Raw genomic sequence first — 24,916 nt, 5'->3', positions numbered from 1 at the left:
TGCCTGCACGGGCTGTGTGTTCCTATAGAGGAGAACGGACCCCTGTGTGTCTAAACCTGCATTCAGCAGAACCTGTGTTTCAGGCCCCTCCAGTCCCATCTTGCTCTGCACTTCTATCCTCCTTCCACCCAAGTCTCCGGTGCTGCCTCACCTGCATCTCTGCAGAGGCACTGCAGGAACCTGCCTGTCATGGCAGATGCCAAAATCACAAAAAACCCACCAAAACTGATTTGTCAATCTGAAATCTGACTGCCATGTCGGATGCCAAAACCACCAAAAAAGGCTTGTTTGGAAACTGAAAATATAAAATAATTCACCAATCTGGTAGCGTGCAGGCAAAACAGGCAGGCATAAGTTTTGCATCCAAGAAGGCTCACTTGGATACTGCAGTAAGGCCAAAGGAGCCAACTTCAGATTCCCACTTGCCCTTGCAGGAGAGGAGAGGAGCCCTGAGCCTGGAAGCTCTGATTCCCAACAAAACTCCTTCTCACAGAGACATGGAAGTGGTACCTCTGAGGAGCTGTTTCTCAGCAGGGGTCAGTTGGTGTCACACAAGGAGTCATGCCCAAGCTCCAAAACCCGAAGTTGTCCATCCTCCTGGACCATCCTCCTCTGTGCAGGTTTCAGATAGCGGGTGGATCAGAAGGTTTTCTCCAAGACACCTCAGCAAACGTAAGATGGGAATTCTGGGGAAAGATGTTACATTTCAGTAACATGTTCAGGTACCTCATACTGGTAATTGCCATCGCCACTACTCCCAACCATTCCAGGAATCCCGAGCAGCCTAATCCTGGGAGCACTATCCAAACCTGACATCTAGTGGCTGCTCAGCCCAGGGGCTCAAAAATCTGCTGCTGGGTTTATGTAAACATCCAGACTTAAAAAGAAAGCTTAGAAAAAAATTACCTTGGCACCGAGCACATTCTTCCAGCTTTCAACTAGAAATGGGAACCTGAAGGGATTGAAAAGACTATGACAGTTAATTAAATAGCAAAGCATATCAGAATTTTTCTGTGACCCTAAAAGCCTTTTTTAGTCTGCCACCTTAACATTATAGACTCTATGGCTGTAACCTAAAGCAATTGTTACTGCATTTAATGCTTTAAGCTGGATAAAATTTTCACAGGACCATGAAATCAGAAAAAAAGAAACAGGTTAAGGGATTGTTTCTCTGTTGACCTTGTTGCACAGGACTCAGCAGACAGGCCTGGGATAGAAATAAAATCTAGGCTTCAGGTGTTTCCAGATGAATGCTCCAATTTAGGTCTGTATTCGAGTGAAGAGAATCATTCATGGAGGGATTTACTCCAGCAGTTCTCTAAGCCAAGCTCTTACCTCAAGGCAAATAAACTAACAGGAATCAGAATATCCTGAGCTGGGAGGGACCCACTCAGATCAAGTCCAACTCCAGGCCCTGCACAGGACGACCACAGTGATCCCTCCATGACCTGCTTGATGACTGGAATTTTACACCTGACATTAACCCAATGCCCAGAAATTTCCACTGAGTTTTACAAGAATAGGATGGAGTTATCTTCTTCTCTGTAATTCTTCCGACAGGGAACTTCATAATAGAATGTGGAAATCCCAGGATCCAGAGGCAGTGGAGTAGCAGCCACTGAACTGCCCTATTTCAAGTCAACCACATACTTGACTCTCTTGCAAATTAATCCAGCGGAGTTAATTCTGCCACTGTTTCTCCATTTGTATTCCTGAGAAAATCCTGGCTTTGCCAGTGTGTTCCCAGAGTGCTTTATATCTTCAAAGCACTTCCCAAATGCCAAGTGTTATTATCAGAACATTAACTCTCCTCAGGCCCCCAAGTTATTCCGCAGGATCTTTGAAGACTATTTGATTATCCAATCAGTTCTCCATGTGTTAATACTCAGGCACTCGGAGTTTGTCACATCAAAAAGGAAGGAAGGAAGGATTTGTCAGAAGGACAAACAATTACCAGGAGCAGGAGCAAATTGGCCATTTGTCAGGAGCAATGTGGATGTTCTTGAGCAGGTGTCGGCAGGGCCGCCTTGATCACACCCAGCCACCCCGCTGGAACCAGACCAGCCATTTCCTCAGCAAACACCTCAGCTCCACTGAGAAAGAGCTTGGAAGTTTGTTTTCTCTGGTAAATGGAAGTGATGGCAGCTTCTAGAACCCTTAAATAGTAAAAATATCAGAGCTGGCCTCACTCTCAACCTGTGCCACTCTTTCTTCATAACAGAATGTGTTGCCTGCCAAACAGCACCACCTTCTATAAAGCATTATCCGCTATTATTTTAGGGGGGATTCCTTAACCAGGAATGTTATCTCCTATTTTTCCCATCAAAATAAGTACAAACTTGTTTGAATTAATTCAGCTAAGCAACACCTCTCTCTCTGATAGTTAAACTCCAGGCATGGCTCAGCAGTGAGACAGAGAAATTAATGCGCATTTCAGCTAATCAGCCAATCTTCATAGAATCACAGCACGGTTTGGGTTGGAAGGGACCTTAAAGATCATCCAGTCCAACCCCTTGTCATGGGCAGGGACACCTGCCACTATCCCAGGTTGCTCCAAGCCCCATCCAAACTGGACTTGGGCACTTCCAGGGATGGGGCAGCCACAGCTTCCCTGGGCAACCTGTGCCAGGGCCTCCCCACCCTCACAGGGAAGGATTTCTCCCGAACGTCTAATCTAAACTTACTTTCTTGTATCAATTTTTAATTGTGGTAAGTAATTTATTTTACTCAAAGTTTTTTTTAGGGTTATTTGGCCAGATTCTTGTAGCCACAACCACAAACTGGGAATCTCTTGACTTACACTACACGTGGGCTCAGTTTTATCAAGGCCAGTCACACAGCAGAGAAAGGAGCTCAGCTGACAGGTCCACTTTAATGATCAGCATCAAAAGAAGGAGCTTAGCAAAGATCCTCAAAATCTGGAATCCCCTGGGAGATGGCATGTTGCATCTGGCTGGATGTAATAAATAATTAGTTACCCTTCCATCAGCACAGCAGCAACAGAGAGGGCATTGTGCTTTCATTCCCATTCTAACACAGTTCAGCAGAGTCCTTTCAGAGCCTGGAAGTATCACAGCACATCTGACAGCTGATCAGACTCCACTCCTAATGAACTGGGTCATTCCCAAAGAGGAATTGTATTATTTGCTTGATGGAAAATCTAGTTTTTAACATGAAGAGCTTAATTACACAACGAGATCCAGGCACAGGTTTCTCTGGTCCTTTATTGTAGTTGCACACTAATGTAACAGTGTAAAATCCAGCAGCTACAAGGTTCTACACAGCAGGTAAAAACTGAGGGAAAAGGCATTCCCTGTTACAGATGTTGTCTGCTAAGAGTGATTTCAGTAAATTATGATCAGGCAGATAACAAACATTAAAATACACAAAATGTAATAACAGCCACGAAAACACAATGAACAAAGAAAAAAAGCAAAGATGTGTCAACAAATACAGATTAAACCAGTCAAAATTAAGGCACAAACAGACCCTTCCTCCAAAGTACAATTCCAGTCCTCTAAAACCCTGCAGAGAGATCAAAACAATCTCTGTTTCTAGGGCTTTCAAAGCCAAGGGAGACTTTAAAACTCTGAGAGCAGCTCTTGTTCAGCTCTGGGGTCATTCCTGGCAGAAGGCAGCACAAGAGTGGTCAGGGGTATGAGGTGGTTACACCTAAGTGAGAAAGTTCTGGAATGCAGGAATACAGATCAAACATTCCAATGCCAAAGGGAGTTGTTCCAACCACAAAGTGACCAAGAATGAGATAAGAGCAGCATTTAACAGGAATATTGAAAGGCAGCTGGAAGTCAGGCCAACACAGACACAGGTCTATGCTCAAAAACCTTCTACTCCCTTTTCAGTCAGTTTTCCCAAAATTATTTCTATTACAGTCTTTAATTCCTAGTACTTATTGCCACAGGAATGCCTCCCAGGGCACTGCTAAGTTACAAAAGTGACTACTATGCAAGGAAAACTCAAATATGTGCTTTGACCCTTTCATATTGTACTACCCTAAAGAGCCCAAAGGTTCATCTTTCAAATAAAGTTTAACTTAATTGTGCAAAATCATTACAAATATCAGCTCTTACCCAACAATTAAATCATTTTTATACACACAAAACAGAGAATTAAGGCAAAAGAATTCTACCCCATCTCCTGTTTTACACACATGTGCAGGCACACAATCCTTTCCTTGAAGTCAGCACTCACAAGGCCAATAAAGTGATTGTAACATACAAGTTAAAATTAACGCCCAAAATTCCTATTCTGTCCATTTCCAAAGTGAAAATTCCAACAACAATCTGCCCTGCAGCTGAGCTCCTTCCTGCCTTAACCAGCCATGCTAAAACACTACACATAAGTGCAAGAAACAGCAAAATAACTGTAACAGAAAACTTACTTTTGTAGCACAGTAAAGTTAATTTTTTCTACATTGACCCTGTTTCCATATATTTGAAGTGATCAGTGCTGAAATTTATTAATTATTATTAATTTTATGGCAGTAAAAACAGATGTGATTTTATGGAGTATAGCTTAGTAACTATATGACTTGATAATTCACCTATTCTTTAACAATAAATGACAATACTTCAACAAAGCAAATCTCCATGAGAACTTGAAATGGATCACTGGAAAAGGGAACATTCAGCATCGCCTCTGATGGGGTGGTGTTGTGTTAAAAAGAGATTTACACGCCTAGGAAGAAAATGTGGTTCAGTGGAGCAAAGCTCAGCATGGAGAACTCAGGTGGGTGGGAAGTACCCCAGCATTACAGAGCACCTGAAGGTCAAACATTTACACCCTGGTGGTTCCCTAAATCTGTATTTTGTATTTCCCAGGAGTGAAACAAGCTCAGAGGAGCAGAGACATCCAAAAACTCTGAGAAAATTACCAAGGCAACTCAAAAATTGAGCAATTGCATGAAGCTTTTTGGAATATATTATATATGATAAGGATATTATTGATGCAGGTCACCTATAGCCCAGTGCTGCTGAGTCTGCTCTATTTTTAAATATAAGGCAACATTAAGATGTCTTTATATTACAATTTTTCCTATTAATAATGAGTAGCACAGTATCTGAACCACTGCCATCCTTCTACAGGGTCCTCCTCAGAGAAGTGTTTGCAAGAACAGCACTGAACAAAAACCTCAAACTTCATGACCAGGTCATGTGCATTCAGGCAAAAAGTAAAAACATCCTCTTCCTATTGCCAGAACTGTAGATATTCCTTCCAAATTCATTTTGGAACATCTCATTTTCCAGCAAAAATCATCACTGATGAGTTTCTGTATGTCGTGGAAAGTCTGTGTGATGATGCCAAAGACTGTACAGTTCAACTGAGATCATGGAATCATGGAATGGTTTGGGTGGGAAGGGACCTTAAAGATCATCCAGTTCCAACTCCCTTCCATGGGCAGGGACACCTTCCATAGCCCAGGTTGCTCCAAGCCCCATCCAAAGAGAAATGGCACAGTTCAACCAACATGGAAAGGTTCACCCAAGCAGTGAGAGGGCTTGGGAGAAGCAAAGAAACCAAAGTGAGATGTTGCCACCTTGAATTCACTACACAGAAAAAACATCCCACACTGGGATAGAGGGGAGACTTCCTTACATTTACCACGTGCAGTCACTCCAAAGTTAAGTGGCCACATTCCAAATTGCCAGGGGAGAAAAGGCACAACTGTTGCACAGTAACAACAGCCTGAGGTAGAGCTATTAAGGAAGCAAAGGCAGGATCTGGGCACTTAACTGGTTGAACAGGATTATTCCAAAACCTAAAAATCATCGGGGTCCCACTAAGAAGTGTTAAAGTGCTTTTAAACCGAACACTTGGACTTAAAAAAAATAGAAGTATTAATTCTAAAGCTCTGGATTCAGATTGACAAGCCAGTGTCACGTTTCCCCTTGTGCTGAATCACACCAGCAATGAGAAGCAAATGAGTAAGAGCAGTTCCTCAGGAATCAAACACAATCAGTCAAGATCTCACCATGGTTTACAGACAGACCTGCTCCTCACCAGAAAATCTGACCATCCAGCAAAGCAGAAAGAGCCAGGGAAGAAGGTGCTTGAGAGAAAATTAGGCCTAGTAGTAGTAGGATGTGCAGAGGTAGATAATGCTCGTGGCAATTGGACCATTGCTCCGGGATAAGACTCTGCAGGTGACGCCTCCACAGCAGCTTGGTTTGGTCCCCAAATACACTTCAACCACCACTGGACCTCGTTACCATAAGGTGCTAAAAATACAAACTGCTCCCCAGTTGTCCTGAAGCTGGATAAGTCTTTTTATAAGAAAATACACCTTTAGGCAAAACTCTGAAGAGAGTGCACTGGTGCTCTGCGAGTTACTGGAATCAAAAACCTTTCTGAGGGCTGCATTTTGTCCTAGCACAGGTTTCAGAAACTGGTTTTGTCCTTTTTTCCCTAAATCCCACTGGGAGGGTCAGCTGAGTCTTATCTAATCTCGCTCTCCTCTGATGTGATCAGTTTCCTGGGATCAATTGGACATTTTCACCTAATTTGCTGCTCTTGCCAGTCCTGAGATACTGGCAAATTCTCCTCTGGTCTCTTCTCCTAATACATTATTAACACAGAAGAATAAAAGCTGCCAAAGCTAAAAGCTTCTACATTTGTTAAAAGGTTTAAAAAAGGTCTTCTGGCTTGTGATGTATTCAGAGTGGACATTCTGTGGCCTCCACATCAAACAGGGATCCTGCAGCCAACGGAATTGAAAGAGCTTTTATTCTACAAGTCATTTTTGTCCTTCTCCTCTTTTCATCCAAGGAAAAAGGAAGAAGGTAAAACATCTCTGTATGTGTGACTAGAAAAGCTACTTCTCTTCCAGTTCTCTTCCCAGACCTCAAACAATTTCACGAAAGCACCTGATCAGTGTTAATACTTTGTACTTCTTCAAACTTCCTCCTTGCTAACAAGTTTTTGGCCAGGATTATTAACTCATGCCAGGCACTGAAAGAGCATGTGAAGAGACACAGAACAATTCAGAGAACAGGCAGAGGAAGAGCTCTCCCATCGTTATTTTAGCTTCAGCTGTCTTAATAATTCCTTATTGATCCCTGCCTCAAAGCAAGTCAATTTGTTAAGGGTTAATATTATTTCCTTCTTTAGAAAAGCAAAACTAAAACCCCCACAGCTTCTCTACTGGAGGTCAAAGGGCACTTAGTGGGACTGCCACTGGCTGGCTGCGAGAGTGCAGGGATACACTGCAGGAAAAGGGGGAAAATAATGAAGAATAACATTATGTCCATGTGCTGCAGCCTGATGTTGATGGGCCACCTATGGCCTGACCTGCTCAGCGTGGCCCTGGGGCTGTGCCTCAGTGTCCAGGAGGTGCCTGACCTGGAAGGACGAGCGCACGGTTCGGTTCATCAGCGGCTGCAGGGGACGGAAATTGTCCACCATCCTCTTCTCCTCCTCCCCGTCTGAGGTGAAGAGCAGCATCCTAAAGGCCTCCAGCTGAGAAAGAGAAATGTCCACTTTAGTGACTTGGCTCATGGGAAGATTATTGGAGGTTGTGATAAAACAAAGTCATTTCTTCTTGGGGGGGGAAATAAAAATCCAAGTTACTGTTACATTTGTATTCTGAGAAATTCTCAAGAAAATTTCTGGCGCTTCTTTGTCACCTGCTGGTGAAGATTATCCCATCATCCCTGTCAATGCAGAAGAGGAATTGTCAGTCACTTGCCATCTTTAGGTAGATTAAATCCCCAATGTGGCACATCTGAGGGAGACCTGATTCCTATTCAGATACTGGAACATGTGTCATCTTGAACTAAACCTGTCCAGCCTTAATTCACACCCTTCCTGACATGCTGTCAGCCAGGAACGAGGGAACCTCAGCAAGCAACAATCCAGGTAGTTGTTCTCTCAGTGGTTTATAACTGGGATTTAGATTAACTATGCAGCAGATCAGCTTTTAATGCTCATAAGGGCATTCCAGTGTTAAGTCAGTGCCATAGAAGAAGGAGAGTACAGAGCCAAGAAAAAGGAAAAATGAGAACAATTTCAATTTAAAAGGAGATTGCTACCCTGTGTCTGCAGTTCTCTGCTCTGTTAACAAACTTCAGTTCTTCCCATCCTGTTCCTTTATGTAAACTAAAACATTAAAATCACATGCAGGTTTATCCCTCAGAGTTGGTGTTTGGTTGGAGCATGACTTTCTTTATGGACATGCAAAATTGTATTAAAAAAACCAAATATCTCTTTTGCCTCATGTCACTGGATTCTCACTTCATTACTAATCAAAGCCTCAAAAAACTGCAACAATGCACAGATGATTTTCAGTTCCTTTTAAACCGTGAATAAATGGTAGATTTTTTGGGGGGCTGTCCATTTTTACTTGCTTTGCAGCAAACTCCCAAGACTTGTTCTATGCTGTGATGCCCCTCAAAGTCCTCTCCACCTCTTTGAAGAGGCAGAAAAATCCTGAGAACTTCCAACAAACCCCACAATTGTAGCACAATTCCCACGATTCTCCTTCTGACCACTTTCCTTATCCCTACATCTACTTTCTTCTACCTTTTACAACATGAACAGCACAGGATCAGCCCTTGCAGTGCCTCCAAGATTTCTGTGGCCATCAAGAATACAGACAGAAAGCTCAGAGTTCAGAATTTCACAAATCCTTCCCTCCACAAAAATCATCCTGGTGAAGGGAACAAAATTACGCTCCAATAAATAACCTCAGAAGTGCCTAAAACCTCTGATGTTTTCAAGGGGCAGCTCCAGCATTGTTTATCTCTTGAGAAGAGCTGATGAAGTTGAGGAGAGCTGGAGAAACATCTCGAGCCTTTCAATATTAGCCAGGATTCCTCCTCAAATCCTGAATCCTCTGAGTATTCCCAGAGAATTGCTGGCAAGCAAGAAGTGCTTCTGGGCATCCTCCCCTCCGTGGCAGCAACAGGGATGATGTGAAAGGTAAAACTGAGCTTTACCTGATCTTCATCAACCTCTATGGGCTTCTTCTTAATAATCCACGTGACAGATTCAGTCAAGGGGGGAGTGGTCAAGGAGCCCGCGTAGGTCCAATAGTCAGGACACGAAGGTAACAAACAGGAGGGATCAAAGACATCAAACTCGATAACAGTGTCCTAAACACCGAGAAAAAAAATATATTTGTAAGGATTGTATTTTGAGGGAAAAAAAAAAAAAAGGCAGAAGATGAAAAAAAGATCTTAATCGTGAGATTAAATACTGGACGTGTTACGTATGGTGTGGGAAATTATGTGCTGTGGATGTTAATGATGATCTACATAAAAATATAATATCACGCAGAAAAAAATTGAAATTCAATATAAATATTGAAATATATAAATTGACATTTCAGTTGTCCTCACAGGTCATTAGGAATTCAGTGCAGAAGAAACAAGGAGTGTGAAGGAGCAAGTGCCTGTGGCTTTGTGGGAGCTGGATGCAAACAGGAAGAAGGAAGAATAAATGGTGGAGTAACTTCAGGTAGTTCCACCAGAAACAACTTAAAAGACTGCAAACAACAGCATTTTAGTGTTCACCACGTGATTTGAGGCAAAGTTTTATTTAAATCATATCAAATATTCCCATCTCCAGAACTGCAATCCCACAAGTGAGGTATCAGACACCACATAGGAACTTCAGAGCCTGAGATGTCCTACACAAACATTGCTCCTGAGGGACTTCTAGGATATACTGGCAAAGCAGGAAAGGAAGATCCCGTTTTTCCTTTCCACTTTATCCATTCCCCACTTAGAATGAGAAACATTACAGTCAGGAATTGTTCAGAAATAGAAGGTTGGAGAAGAGATTCTAGATGGAGGAAGGAGATGAGAACGGATATTATCTGACCCTTCTCCTCCTCCCCAGGGTGATGTTTGGTCCTTAAATCAGTGATAATGTTGGAAAGGCAACAAGGGTTTTTAAACCAAGTGCTGTTGAGTTGTTGGGTGACACCCTTCGGAAATGAGATCCCATTCTGAGCAGTCCACATGCAGCCTGATGAGCCTGATGCTTGACACTCTTTTTTTTTTTTTTTTAAATCTTGACTTTGGTTTCTTTCAAATTCTTACGCTGTAAAACATTACATTCTCATAATGGATGTATGTTCACAGATTTTGTAGCTCTTCTGGCACCGAATTGACCTGTTTGGCGTTTTATTTGTCACTGCACTGCCATAAATATTTGTTTTATTTGAATTTTTAAAAATCCTTCTTGTGAGAAATAGGGACACGGTGATTTCAGCTGGATGCGCTTACAAGTTACAATTGTCCATGTGTATTTTTTGTGTGTACTTTGAAAAGGGAACAGGGCCCTGGAGGAGTAGGAGCTGCTCCTGAGCACTATCAGAGATACAGCACTCCCTCTCCTGGCAGGAGTCGGGAATGAACTAGGAAGAGAATCCTATTCTCGTAGCAGAAAACTTAGTGTTTATAAAAAAGCAAGTAATTTCCTCCTCCAAGACCAGACAAAAATCAAAAAGCCTCAATTCCCCAGTAAATAAACCACCACTTCAAGCACGAAACAAGTGCGTGCCCTTCTAAGCGGATCCGATCTCAAGAGACTCATTTCCTCAAGAGCTTTTGAAAGCTTCAAGTGCACAACTGCTCCTTAAAAATTCCCCACCCACCTCCAGTGGGAGCACTTCAAAGCACTGACCTTGTGTTTCACTGCTGGCAGGGCATCCACCAGGGTCTGCAGCCCCTCGTGCCGTGCTCCCAGCTGCAGGGGACAGGGAGAAGGTGGGCAATCATTAAGCTCATGTTCTACTTATCTATCTTAATACACATATTTTGGAGAACAATAATCACAGAATGTTTAGCGTTGGAAGGGACCTCTGGAGATCACCCAGTCCAACCCCCCTGCCAAGGCAGGGTCACCTGGAGCAGGTGACACAGGGACACGTCCAGGTGGGTTTGGAATGTCTCCAGAAAGGGAGGCTCCACACCCTCCCTGGGCAGCTGTTCCAGTGCTCTGCCACCTCCATGGAAAGTTGTTCTTCCTCATGTTAAGGTGAAACTTCTGGTTTTAGTTTGTAGCCACTGCTCCTTGTCCTGTCACTGAGAAGAGTCTGGAACCATCCTGACACCCCCTGGAGATAATTTGTATAGATTGATGAGATCTCCTCTCAGTCTCCTCTTCTCTAGGCTAACCAGGCCCAGCTCTCACAGTTTCTCATCAGAGAGATGCTCCAAACCCCTCATCATCTCTGTGGGCTCTGCAGGACCCTCTCCAGCAGCTCCTTATCTTTCTTGAACTGTGGAGCCCAGAACTGGACACAACACTTCACTTCCTCGCAAGGGCTTAGTAGAGGAGCAGGATCACCTCCCTGAGCTGCTGACCACACTCTTCCCAGTGCAGTCCAGGATCTATCCCACTGGCCCTCCTGGCCCTTGCACACACTGCTGGCCCATGGTCAGCTTGTCACCCACCAGGACCAGGTTCCTCTCAGCAGGGCTGCTCTCCAGGAGGTCAGTCCCCAACCTGTGCTGGCACTTGGGGTTATTCCTCCCCAGGAGCAGGACCCTGCCCGTGCTGCATCCTGATGTATTTTGCCCTGAATTGGTTTTAACAGAATGCAAACAAAAAGACAGCACTACAGCTTATGAAGTTACCTTTAAAAACACTCCAATAACAGCTAGGCCATTCCCTTCCATCACAGCTTCCTCAAAAGTGGGGTACTCCACAGCATTCCAGTGCACCAGGTGCAACTGAAACAGAAATGTGAGAAATCAGCACCTGCACAGAGCACAGAAAAGAAACCTCACTTTTGATCTTGGCTACATTTGGTCCTTGGCAATTTGAGACACTGCAATGAGTTGCCTCAGAAACCACACCAAAAAAAAATGAGGAACAAAGTGTTATTGGAAAATGGTCCTTCCCTTTCCCTTTTTATTTTCTTTGCCTTAAACAATAGGCAAAGAGCCATATATGAAAGGGATTTAGTCTGTGGGAGAAACGATAGTTAAAGGAACAAAAAAAGCTTATTATTCCTGGAACTGGAGGGATTGTCCCTCTCTTAACAGAAAGAACAGAGCACACTGTCCTGTTTTTCCCCATTGACTCCATCCTTTTTATTGACTCTTTCTTCCTTAGTAGTCCCTTAAGCACAAAAGTTTTGCTACTTTAATAACTGCTTAGGAGTTGCAAACAGACAATGAGGTGATGATAATAACCACCATATTGCCAGAGAACTCTGCTGTACATCATTCTAATAATTTAAGAAATGCCAAAAAAATAACTGGAATAAACTTCTGAACAGTAGCCAAGGCTCTGGGGTCACACACACAAGACAATTATTGTGTACAAGGTAAGGAGGATCAGGCCTCTTGACTTACAGCTGTGGCTGGGAGAATTAAATAATCCATTTTCTCCTTAAACATTTACACCTGAGACAAGTGTTTGCATTTGTTCAGCATTTTATCTCATACCTCTGCTGGGTAAAATTTACTGTCAACTGTGTGCTCTGAGCCCCAGTCATTTATAGCTCCCCAGTGGAAATGGAACTGCTTTAGCCTGTACTGGTTTTCCAAGGGACCTCCAACGATTACTAAAAAACACAACAAGACACACATATCAATAAACATGAGACTCAGAACTGTCCAGACAAGGAAATCCTTGACAAAAATTTGCCCAGGAAAAAAAACAAACACAAAAACATAAAGCAGAGCAACCATTTACACTGAAACAGTGACCTATTGCTTGGCTGCAGCAATGACACGTGTACTAAATGACATCCCAGCAAAGCCCCAATAGCTGTGAAAAAATATTGATATTTTCGTGACAATCAAGGCTTCAAAAATCAAATTTTGCCAGAAAAATCCATATATCGTGTCACACGTTCAATTCTCCTCCAAGTTACAAAACTCCAAACACACTATTCTGCTTCAACACACCTTTCAGACTGCAGAACCAAAGGGAAAAGATTTCCTGCACAGCCAAAAATATGCAAATATTGTGCCTACAAACTATTCAAGCTATACTTCAGGAAGTATCTAAACTTGCCCCTGGGCAAGACTCTGAGTTCTGGAAGCTTTAATGCACTTTTTAGCTATGTATAAAGGCAAACCTTCAGTCTGCTCTCCTGATTTCAGAAGGCCTCTCCCCATTTTGCAAAGATGTGAATGAAAAAGTCTGTGCCCAGCTTTGTGGTTTTACTCATTTCCTCCTAATTGAACCAGGAATGTCCTGCAAATTCATCTTGCTCGTTATTGTATCAGAGCATCTGGTAAATGAGAAACCATAATTACTGCCACAGGGCTAATAATACATGTAGAATCAGAGAATCATTTGGGGTGGAAAGAGCTTTAGGGTCATGAGTCCAACTGTTCTCCCAGCACTGCTAAGTTCCCCACTGAACCAGGAGCACCTGCTGATTTTCACTTCACTGCAGGACATGGTGAAGTTTTACAGCAAACCATGGTCTAAAGCACCTAATTCCAACACTGCTTTTGAAAATAAGTTAATCACTTTCATGCTAAGGAGAAAACAATGAGAGGCATTAAGAGCTTTTCACATCTTATTTTTTTTCCCCTGAAAGCCAGCCAGCAGGTTTGAAATTCTAACTGGACAGGCCTGGTTGTGGTAAAGGAGGAAGCTTAAACAGGGATGAAAACTGGCATTTAATTCATTTCATCCACTGCTGCTGAGCTCTTAGAATGAATATAATACTGACCATCACTAAGAAATCATGATGTCCCACCCCTGGAAGTGTTCAAGCCAGGTTGGATGGAGCTTGGTCTAATGGAAGGTATCCCTGGCCATGGCAGGGGGTGGAATGAGATGGGCTTTAAGGTCCCTTCCAAACCAAACCATTCTCTGACTCTGTGATGCAGAAAGGGTGGGATGAAGAAGTGCGAAATCCTTCCCAATTAAAGTGCCTGTGCTCTAACATGAACCTTTCCTGATCAGGTGATGATGCAAACCCACTAGTGACTAAATTTGTGTTAATAGTCACATTCACTTAAATATTTGCCTCACAATTGACTTTAGGCACAGACACACAGATGTAGAGACTCAGGTTCCGATAGGGGACACCAGAAAGTGGCAGGAAACAAATACAGTCCCCTTACAAGCATTTCCTCTCAAATTACAATCTGGATAACTCAAAACAAACCAGAGGTTTAAAGGAACTCTAACAAGAACCAGGGGAAAGAATCACACCAGCTTTTTATTGCAGCCCTGGTTCTGTTTCAGCCTCATTTCCTGATGGCATCACACACAGACAGGACCACGTGCTGCACCTACCTTCCCCTCACCCTCTTCCTCCTCCTGCTCTGCTCACCAGCAGCACTACCTTCAGCTTTAGCCCAACTCTTGTTCTGCCTCATCTCAGGATTCAGGAATTTCTGTCTATCTTGGGTGTACATTTCATTTTGTCTTTTCCATCTTCTGTTTCAACTGTGTTGCCTTTGTTTATTCACAAGCTTTCTTCTCTGGATTTCTAGTCTTGTTAGACAGAAGCTGGCAGAAAGAAAAACCAGAAATGGCAAGAGTAAAGAGAGAAAGGTGGAAGAGAGAGACAGGCAATTGAAAACTGGGGGGTTATACAGCAACATCTCACTATCTGGTGTTTCTCTATCGTTTTGGAACCTGTCACTGATTGTTTAATGCCATCCCACCCCTTCATGGACTTGAATTCATTTGAGGAAGATGAGGATTATGAAAAGGAAATTCCTCTCTGCTAGATCAATTCTTGCAGAAAAAAAAAATTGTTATCCACCAAACACTTTTAAAGGATCATATCCCTCAAGAGATAGCAGGGTGTGGCTGTACAAAGCAAAAGGCTGTTAAGTTAAAAGCAAACCTAAAGTTAGTAAGTTAAAATCAAACCTAAAGTTAGGAAGTTAAAATCAATGATAAACTGACAAGTGATGTCTCTTCCCTAATCCCACCTCGATTATGCAACAGCAGCTTGTGCTGCAGAAACAGAAGGGCAGGGCTTGGCTTCTCCATTACATATAACAGCTCTCAAATAAGGGCAAGAATATTCCCTCTTGGAAACTGATATTCTGAGTGAAGAGCTGGAAACAATAAAAACAAAAGAAGCCTCAAATGTCATACCAGCTCCCTGTATTCCACCACCACCACTTTTGCTGCATTATCAGCCTCTTTCCAAGCACCGATCAAAAATACTGGTATTGTGAACACAAAATATTTGTGTGCTGGAAGCTCCCTTCCCAAGAGCATTACTAAATCCCCCAGGAAGCTGTGGGATCTCTCACAGTGAGCAGTCACCTTAAACATAAATGACTCTGATCCAACAGGTTCAAGCTTGCCCAGGGTCTCTCAATTGCTCCCTCCAGGACAAGCTGAGTAATCCCGTGCTCAGTTCTCCTGCCTTATGAAATATCCTCACAAGTACCTGCAATATCCTCTGGTAAAGGCAACTTGAAAAAGGAACAAAAAAATCTGGAATTTGGGAGCGGTATCTTGATTTTAACCCACTTGCCCCTACTGAGCATTTAGAAAGACTGAGCTGCTCAGGTCAGAGATTATTCCATGAAATTGCTGGAACCCGTGACTGGATTTTCCACGCACGACTCCTCTTGCCCTGAAACAACAGCAACACACACACACACCTGCTCCCTGGGCAGCAGCTCAGTATTGTTTAACTCCCCAAAAGCCCATGGAGATAAGCAAGTGTGCTTTCCGACTGCAAGTAATTTGGCAGCTGATTATTTCAAATGCATTAAATATAACTGTTAACACCACAAAAAAGATAAGTGGTAGATTACTTCAATAAAGTCCAGTGATGGAATCTGATTTAAAAGAGGCAAACACACACATATATGACTGAAGATTGACTCATGTAGGCAAAGCTATGACCTAAAAGACAAGGCACTGAGGCTTACAACAGGGCATTTGTGCAACATAAAAAAATGAAGCCTAAATAGACTTTCTTCATTCCAATTCCCACCACTATAAATCCATGTTTAGCTACAGCATTTTTTACTGTAGATTCATTTTCAACACTTGTCCTGAGATTCACATAACACAACATTTTCTCCCCTCTAAGCATTAACGAGACATTAAATAGATTTTTCTGGGGTTTGCTTACTTGATCTATCAGTAGAATCATCAAACTCAACGAGGAATGAATATCCGTTGTTCCAGATGTGAAGACATGTTGTTGGGTCATAGCTGATCTTCAGAGGCTTCAGGAAGGGATCATAAACACTGTCTCTCCACTGGATATTGATGGGAGACTGTCGGGTGCCTCCGGGAATCGTCAGCGGGCTCTGCCAAAGTGGATGCACTGGAAGATGATGAGGAGAGTCAGGCTGTGATGCACGATACAGAGCTAAACACTTCAGAACTTTTTGGCAAGGGAAGGTGCTTTGTCACCAAAGTCTAATTTGAGTCAGCTGATGAGCAGGAAAGTAAAACAAAAATATTACATTCCAGCTGCATGACTCCAAACCACAGGCAAGCGCAGTAACTTGACAGTGTCAATACCTTTCTGCACTTGGAAAATACTCTTCAAAGAAATTCTCTCCCCTTATATCCCAGGAAAAAAGCATTTTTTTTCCTTTTATTGCCAGTTGATTTTAAGGTGGCTTCTGTTTTCCAGCTTTGCCAGAGTCTCAGCACCCCCTTTCAGCTTTCCTTGGACAACAATACCATCAGCTGATCTGGTATTGCACTGGACACAGAATAACGGGGTAAAAGCACAGATGGAGTTTCTACAGGAGTTTGCTCTGTTTAAAACCACACCTGAGATCTGTGTGGATGGGGAGCACTTGTTCACCTGCTGTCCCCGACACTGATGACCCCCAGACAGGTTTTTGTGCCCTGTGCATCCACTGAACCCGAAACATTACAGTCTACTTACTTCCTTAGATACAAATTAAATCTTTTAACGAACCACTCACATGACGGGTGGCCAAACAACCTTCCCCCTCGGTTTCCCAGCGAGGAGCAAACTTTATCGGGCTACATAAGTTCACCCGCCGCAGGTAAGGCAGTACAAAATACCCTCTATGTTCAAAACACAGGCACCTCCTGGCGTCTCAGCCGAGGAAGTCGGCGACAAAGCCCGGCTGAGCTCGGCGTCCCTGCCGCTCCCACACGAAGTTTGGAAGCGGCGGGGGGGCTGGAAGCGGTGGAAGGAAGGACAGGGCAGCGAGGGGAGGGAAGAGCGGGGTGGGCAGCGGGGAGAGCTCGGGGCAGCGCCCTGCCTTCCTGGGGCGCCGGGAGCCGCCGGTCTGGAGGGGTGAGCGCAGCCCCGGCCCGAGGCAGCCCGTCGCGGGGGTCGCTGGCACTCACGGGCGTCTCGCAGGCGGTAGGAGCAGCAGGCGCCCAGGCTGCAGCGGCGGATGCTCCGCCGGGAGGAGGAGGAGGAGGCGGCGGCGGCGGCCGCCCAAGCGCGGCGGAGCAGCGGCAGCATCGCCGGGGCGATCGCGGAGCCGCCACCGCCCAGCCCGGCCCGGCCCGGCGCGGCCCCTTCCGGCACGGCCCCTCCACCGCCATCGCCCCCCCGGCCGCCATGGCACCCGCCTGAGGCGGCGAGGGCGGCCCGGCCCGGCCCGCTGCGCTTCCCCAGGGGCGGGCCGAGATCACCGGAGTTCTATCCTGTCACAGCGGTAGAGAAGCCACAGCAGTTCCCTCCCTGCGTGTGGGTGTTCGCCGTTGCCCGTGGGCAGGCTCGTCCCTGTGCCTCACAGCAAAAGTGTGTCCCACCACACCAGAAGAGTGTTTCTTCTTTCGCACCGAGTGCATCCCATCACAGCAAAACTGTATCCTCTCCAAGAGGATAAATACCAAGAGTATTTATTCCCTCACACCCAAACTTACTCCTTGACAGCAAGTCTATCCCTTCACACCAAAATTGCACATCCTTACACCAAGAGTATTTATTCCCTCACACCAAAAGCAATAGCTTTGCACCAAGTACATTCCCTCACAATAGGAAAGTATCCCCTCACACCAAAATAGTATTTATTCCTTCACACCAAAACTGATTCTTTGGCACCAAGTCTATCTCCTCGCACCAAAAGTGTGTCACCTCCCACCAAGAGAATCCCCATCACCCACAGAGATGGGTGGCCCTGGCACAGCAAGGTCCCTGCCCCAAAGTGTACATAGGAAACTTAGGAAAAGTTATCATTATGGTCACTTTCCTTAGCTGTTCCAAAGGCAGGAGGCCAAACTACTCCCAACCTGGATGGTAAAAGGGGTCAACTCAACTCATATTCACCTGACACTGCTTGAGGCACTGAAACATTGCAGAAACTGTTTAAAATCTTAGTCACTCCTCACACCTTTTCTCTTATCCACTTGCCAGTGAGGAACACACTATAAAGAAAAGCCTGGAAAAAGCTGAAAGTGTCAGTGAAGGCAGAGATAAAGTGTTCTCATTCTTGCCAGCTCTCTTGGGCAGCCAGGAGCAGAACACCTCCCTCAGCCTCTGGCCTTCATCTTACCACCTGTTTTGAATCTTATTTCATAGCTACTCTCCTAAATTCATTTATCTTTTAAGGATGTTTTTCTTTTGTCAGCATGAGTACTTTTGAATTTTCATGAGGAACCTGATGTAGGATTGACAATGTTTTACTGAAGAGGAGACAGGACTCAATTAGAGACAACCAAGAAGTGTTTGCTCTGGTTTACAACATCATGTAAGAAGTTTTCATTGCATTCACAGTTTAAAGTACTCCTGAGTTGAGTAAGAGGAGGTTGAAATCTGGTGAGTTATTTGCTTTGAGTGGCTGTACAATCAGAAAGCAGATCATCAGGAGGTGTACAAACAGCTTGTGATCTTAGGATGTTAAGCTGTGTTTAGATTTCATTTTGCTTCCTCCCTGCCAAGACACACCTTCTTTAAAGCACAGTCTTTTTTGCATAGTGGGGTTCAAGTGCAGCAAAATGGATTCTCGATTTGAATCTCAGGAGGCTAATTTAATATTCTCATATAGAGCTCCCTGTAACTTAAAAAGAAGAGAAAGGTACTTAAAAAACTTGAAAAGACTTGCTGCCCATAAAAATCGTGATTCAGTCAGGCTTAAACACAGTTTAACAGCTTATTGATCATGGTTAGGCAATTCTTTAGCACAGGTCAGACGTGTCTGCTGCTGAAACTTCTGATGATCAGCAGGTACCTCCTGATCATCAGGACAGCCCAGATGAGCTTCAGCTTAATCACAGCTCAGATAACGCTTCAGATAGTTCATATACAGCATAAACTGCTTTACACTGTGGCACTGAGAAGACCCAACTCCATGAAGCTTTTTAGGGGGTTGATCCTGCAAGGTTTAAGTTGATTGCAGAGTTGCTAAGCTGGACAGAATGAGTCACTTCTTGTGGGCTGAAGAGTAAAACCAAAGGGAAGTTCTTACAGCACAGGCTTTCAGAAACAATTGGCTGTTCCAGTGCAAAACTAAAGAGAAATAACTCAGACCTGCAATACTTTTGTTCCCCTTCTGAATCATTTGCAGAGTCTCCATCCAGTTTTTATGTGCACATGCTATTTCTTACTGAGAATAAATGTCAGTGAAACTCCAGCATTTAATTAAAAAAACCCCTTTTCTTCTCTCAGGAGTGAAAGAAAAACCCTTCCAAATGCTCAGTGGCAGTGAGATGGTGTTGGAACCTGCAGATAGAAAGACAAAAACTACCTGTGCAAGAGGAAACATAAGCCCTCAACTTTGTTTGGAGCACTTAGGCAATGTGGCCAAAATCTTCTTTTCTGGACCATTCCAGAAACAGCTTTCCCTTGGCCATGCTCTGGTTAGAGATGGTGAATTGTACAGGGGAGACATGACTCTCACACAGCTAAAGCTGGAGAGAACAGCAGCCAGAATTACAATATCCATGTTGTTCTCCTGTTTTCCCCAAATCATTACATTTCTGGGCCAGCTGAGAGATTTTCAGCTCCTTTCTCTCTTGTTCCTGATCTCAGAATGGTTTCCACAACCAGAAATCTGGCAATTGGCCCAAGAGATGAGCTCAAGTGATGCAGGATCTGTGTGGAAAGAGAACTAGAAACATCATCTGCAGATCTGTTTTCAAATGTCCAAAGTTACTTAAAGAAAAGGTGGGAATTACAAATGAAGTGAGCAGTTTGCAGCCTTTGCCCACTGAGAAAGGGTCTGTCCGTTCTTACACTCATATCTCTATTATTGTCAGAGCAGTTATAGTAAATTTTGTCATATAAAAAGCATGAGCAAGATGTGAATCACCTGTGAAGAGAGATCTGCCACAAACAGACCTAATATCTGTGCTTGTTTTAATCGGTTTTTGAGCCTCCCAGACAGACACAGTGATGTTCCATTTAATTTTATAGTATTTGGAGGCTTCTTACATTTGCATTGTGGTTCTTTTCCTGCATTTCCCAGCTGAAGTGGATGTATAGAGCCATCCAAATAGTCCCAATCTTTGGAATTATTTTCTATTATTAACAATTACTCCAAAACTGCAATTAAAAAGTCCATTTAGCACTGATACAAGTATCAAAATCTTCAGGCTGGGAGTCAAAATCCGTATGAAAATACAGGCTGTATTAATGAATTATTATAATTCATAGCACAGTTTCCAAGCAAATATTTTGAAGGCCACAGTTCTGTGGTAAAAACTCAAAATAAATTTAGTCAAATGAAAGGATTTACTGCCAATTTACACTGTTGTAAACTTGTTTTAAAGAGACAGAACATTTTTTCAAGGCTTCAGTGTTAAATTCCATTTAAGCATCCTGGGGAGAAGATCTCACATATGTGTTGAAAAATGAGGGGTAAAATGACTCAGCTTCAGTGGAGTTCAGTCTTCATGGTTTTAATCTTTTAAAAAGAAAGAGGAAAAGATCTGTGGAATCAAGTCCTTTGATTTGTTTATACAGGGATTTTCAAACAAGCTTCCTCCAGCTCCAAGATAAAACAGGGAGGACAACAGGGTGGGAAGAGCTGAAAAACACCACCCAGGGGAAGGAAATAAGGTTTTGTCCTAAGTTGGGCTGGGCTGCTTGCCGTAGCAACACATTCCGAGTGAGAAAATAAACTATGCTTATTCCTGAAACTCAGTAAAGAACCATTTTAAACTTTAAAGGACTCTGCTTCAGCGACTTGGGTTGAATATTGCCAAGGAAATCCAGGATAGATTGATTTCTTTGAAAGTTATTTTGGTATGAATGAAGATTTTGGGGGATAACAGCGATGGTTGGCCGAGGTTCATCGTGACAAGGTGTTGAAATTCTGTTGAATTGGTGTCAGATGGGGCCTGTGATTCGGGCCAGTCTATTGATAAACAGCCCAGTGGTTTTTATCAAAGGGATGGAGCTGACAGGGGGCCCTGAGCTCCACGGGAAAGCAGCATAGATTGTGAAATGCTGAGCTTTTCTCTGCTTCCAGAATGTTTGGCTGAGATAGGAGCTGGATGAGGAGGCAGAGGCTGAGGCTAAATCCAGATAAGGAGGAGGTAATTCCACTTGGCAAGGTAAAGCAAACAGAGGCTTTATCTTCCTCTGTATAAAAACATTTGCTAAAATTATGCATGCAGGCTTAGGAACTCGGCATGGAAGGGGCTTGGGAGATATCTCCTGGACAGTTTGGGGAGTCCCTGCAGTTGTTTGTGCAGTCCTGGAGATGGCACACCTGGACTGGGTGGCACTGCTGGACTTCCACAATTCGTAAAAATTAAAACTTGAAAGATTCTGCTTTTCTTGTAACTACTTCTAAAAGGGTGAGAAAGGAGAAAGCCAGGTCTGCTCTGGCAATAATTACTGGGGGTAAGGGTTAAAATGATCCAATTCTTGATTTTAATTTGTTTTTTAGTTAAAAATAAATTCATAGGCTTAAAATCCCCATGGAGTGCTTTTCCAGCAACTATTGTAATAAAATAATGTCTGAAAGCAGCACCTCGATGTGTAGTCACAAGACGCCCCAGAGCTTAGCACAGACATCCACTGTGGGCCTCCACACCACTAGGAATTTTTACATACATGACACGATCCTCAACAGTGTTTTGACAGTTCTTTCCCAGAGAAGTGCAGGAAAAGAAGCCAAAAAAGGCTCTAAAAATCAAAAAAAGGCTCTAAAAAGTATCAGCCTTCGAGTTGTTTAACCCTTGTCTGAGTTAACTGTGAGTGACCCCCAGGCTTGTCTTAGTCAGAGCTCCTGTCTACTCCTGCCTGCCAAAACCAGCCATTCCAAAGAGAATGTTTTCCTAAATCAGTTTGTTTTGGCATTTCCTGCACGAATGGCACGGAGTAGAGAAAGATTTCAGTAATGAATTTTGTCGGTCTTTAATAAAAAAGAGGAATGTGAGTAAAAATAGACACCAATTGTAGTTATTTATTCGGTGGGCTTTCAGTAGAGCAGCGTGGGATGATCCCTTCCTGGAATGGAATGTCTTCTGGTGGGTAGTCATAAAATAATTCCTTTCTCCATTTCATGTAGAAATCTAGAGAGCTCAGGTTTTTTCCAGTTTAACTTCTTGCCCCACTGAACAGTTGCAGATAATTTGCCTACAGTGACACCTTCTCTCACTAAACAGAAGGGGAACACTTCACACTAATAAATTCCATTCCTAAAGTTCGTAGCTCTATAGGCCATAGAATTTTGTGGGATGTTCAACACTGAACAAGCAGAAGAATTGGGATTGCATAGAGGGATCCTGTGCTGGCTTTTAATCAATTCCATTACTTTTTAAGGATTTATATTGTCTGTGACTCCACATTGGAAGCTGTTGGACTCAAAATAAATATTCACTAGCAATCTCTCAGTTTATGTCTTCAAATATAAAAACAGCAAATAAATTATATAAAAAAAAATGAATAAAGATTCAGAATAATGACTTTCCAACCACAGTTCCAGGGAGTTCTCTGGATTTCCCCTCTGGAGCAGTAACTCCTGTCACCATGAGCAGTTTGTAGGAGCCCAGCATTGCACTGTCTGGCACAGGTTTGGGGTTTAGCTCTTAAATCTGTCTTGAATTAAAAAGTTTATCACAAACTGGAGATAAAGAAGCGATATGGACAGTGCTTGTTAATATATCCCCTCATGTGCATCCACCCATCTGTGCAGTGGGTTATACAGACTAATTAACACATCTAATTAATATGAATTCAGCAGAAAAGCTACTATTACATGCACCTAATTAATACTAATTTGTTAGAAAAGCTATTATTTTATGAGGCTGAAACATTGCTTTTCTAAACTTTAGTGTTTTACTTGGAATAGAAGAATGTCTTTTTCCTTATTTTAATGGGGAAAATGAAGTTTCTGAGCCTGCTTGTCAAGACAAAGCTGGTAGGGAAGGAAGTTTAAGAGACCTCTGAGCTGTGCTAAGAAAGCTCTGCACAGTTCAGAAAAGAGGAAAGCACTGTCATGGATGCAGGTGGGATAATTTCCATTTTACATTTGGAATTAGGCTCTTTCTTGTGATTGTTCCACTGGTGAAACAATTCAATGCTAATTTTGCTTTTAGGATTAGGCATCTTCTATAGATTTAAAAATCACCTTTTAAAAATGCATTTACAAGTGCAAAGCTATTAAATATTGTAACTACTGAATATTTCTTGTGGCTTTCAATAGAAACAAAGCCTTGTGCCACAAAATCATCAATAGGGTAAATACAAAATTTAATGTTTGGTAATGGGAAAAGAAGGGAATCCCACCTCAGTATTCAAGGAAGGCTCTGGCTGTTCTTTGGGAAAAGTGAAACCGAATACATTTAAAGAGGAAAAAAAATACGAAGCAAAAGGATTTTCTAGATGGAAAAAATGACTCTTGACTATTCTCCAGCTGACATGATCTGTGTAGAAACACAATCTCTGGTGGCCTCATCTTATCTGTAGGCAAGTTAATCAGTATTTTAAGTAACTAAATCTTTAACATCTTCCAGTAGTATCCTGCATCTCACAGTGATTTATTGTATTTCTGTACAGCACATTTGGAAAGGCTTTGGTTTGTACTGGGCCTCATTTTCAAGATTAAACATTGTGGTGTCTATGAAATTCAAAGTCAGACTCAACTTGTGCTAAATGTATTTGGATTACACTTATTTCCATGTAACCACTCAAATGTTGCAGGACCAAATTAAAAAGTAGTGATTGTGCATTGTTTCTTCATTACAGTCACAAGTGAAAATCCCAAACAACCTGATAGCACTGACACAGCAGAAATAGCGAACAATGTTTTAACCCTGCAATTCCGTAAGGTATTTCCATCTCTAGTTCCTCTCACTCTTTTTCCTTTCATCCTTCAGTCACATTCTCAGATTCCCCCTTTTGATTACCTAACAAATAAGAACAACACTTAACTACATCGGTTCTCTTCCTACCTCAGCATCTCCGTTAGGCACATATCCACTATTTTTGGGTAAAATGAAATGCACTTACAGGCAGCATTCCTGTTTTTCCTGGAGCAGGCAGCCAGGCTGCAGGGTCGTGCTGGGCTCCGGAGGCTTTTCAGCTGCTGGTAGAGACGCCCCAGGGCATTTGTCTTCACACCATTCATTGCCACCACCCGGGCACTTAAAATCTTCACTTCCTCACTCAGAGAAGTTTTCCAGGCTCGATGGACCTATCAACACAAAGAGGAAAAGATCCCTATAGATACAGAGCTCTAAGAGAACTGAGGGGTCGCCAGGCTTATTTCTGAAAATATTGGAGAACACCCTTTGCTGGTTCAGAGGTGGAGCCAACCAAGTGGTTAATTTTCAACTTGTCCCCGGACTGTCTTCTTCATTGGCTCTGCATCTGCTCAGAGGGGCCCGACTGGTTGATGATTATTCTACACGTGTTTTCCAGGTTTTTCCCCCTCAACTGGTTCAGAGAACAGCAGAAAGCCCCTCTTTGGTAGGCAAGGAGAAGTTTCTTATCACAACTTCAGGCTACACGCTTTGCAATTGAATAGTTGGATATTTGAATGCTGATAGCCAGGAATTGCTGTCGGGAACAGCTGGAATGCTGAGGGCTGGGGACTGCTCAAACTGAGGA

The 24,916-nt window shown here is 43.2% G+C and overlaps 1 protein-coding gene across 3 annotated transcripts; it reads right to left on the bottom strand.

The window, feature by feature from the left end:
* Positions 1–404: 404 nt before the first annotated feature.
* CA5A (carbonic anhydrase 5A) lies at positions 405–24,601 on the bottom strand. Of its 3 annotated transcripts, XM_027890426.1 has the most exons (9): positions 17,254–17,374; positions 16,046–16,243; positions 12,417–12,535; positions 11,601–11,696; positions 10,645–10,707; positions 8,952–9,107; positions 7,357–7,473; positions 907–952; positions 405–686 (listed from the first exon to the last, which is right to left on the bottom strand). In XM_027890426.1, the coding sequence occupies exons 1-8, from the start codon at positions 17,372–17,374 to the stop codon at positions 935–937; spliced, it is 888 nt and encodes a 295-aa protein (XP_027746227.1). In that variant the 3' UTR covers positions 405–686; positions 907–934. The 3 variants fall into 3 exon arrangements, with proteins under 3 accessions (XP_027746227.1, XP_027746209.1, XP_027746218.1); XM_027890408.1 differs by lacking the exon at positions 907–952; XM_027890417.1 differs by lacking the exons at positions 405–686; positions 907–952; positions 17,254–17,374 and adding an exon at positions 24,317–24,601 and having other exon boundaries at positions 3,207–7,473.
* Positions 24,602–24,916: the final 315 nt, after the last annotated feature.

Source organism: Empidonax traillii, unplaced genomic scaffold (assembly GCF_003031625.1).
Source record: "Empidonax traillii isolate 1590-97213 ecotype Southwest subspecies unplaced genomic scaffold, ASM303162v1 scaffold13:size3042203, whole genome shotgun sequence".
NCBI lineage: Eukaryota > Metazoa > Chordata > Aves > Passeriformes > Tyrannidae > Empidonax > Empidonax traillii.
This window is presented reverse-complemented; position numbering and strand designations above follow the sequence as displayed.

Coding starts and splice junctions, on each gene's coding strand:
- CA5A (XM_027890408.1), bottom strand. CDS start 17,374: ATGCTGCCGCTGCTCCGCCGCGCTTGGGCGGCCGCCGCCGCCGCCTCC. Junction 12,536..16,045: donor TGATTCTACTGATAGATCAA/GTAAGCAAACCC, acceptor TGTGTTTTTTAG/TAATCGTTGGAGGTCCCTTG. Junction 9,108..10,644: donor TGCCAGCAGTGAAACACAAG/GTCAGTGCTTTG, acceptor CTCGGTGTTTAG/GACACTGTTATCGAGTTTGA.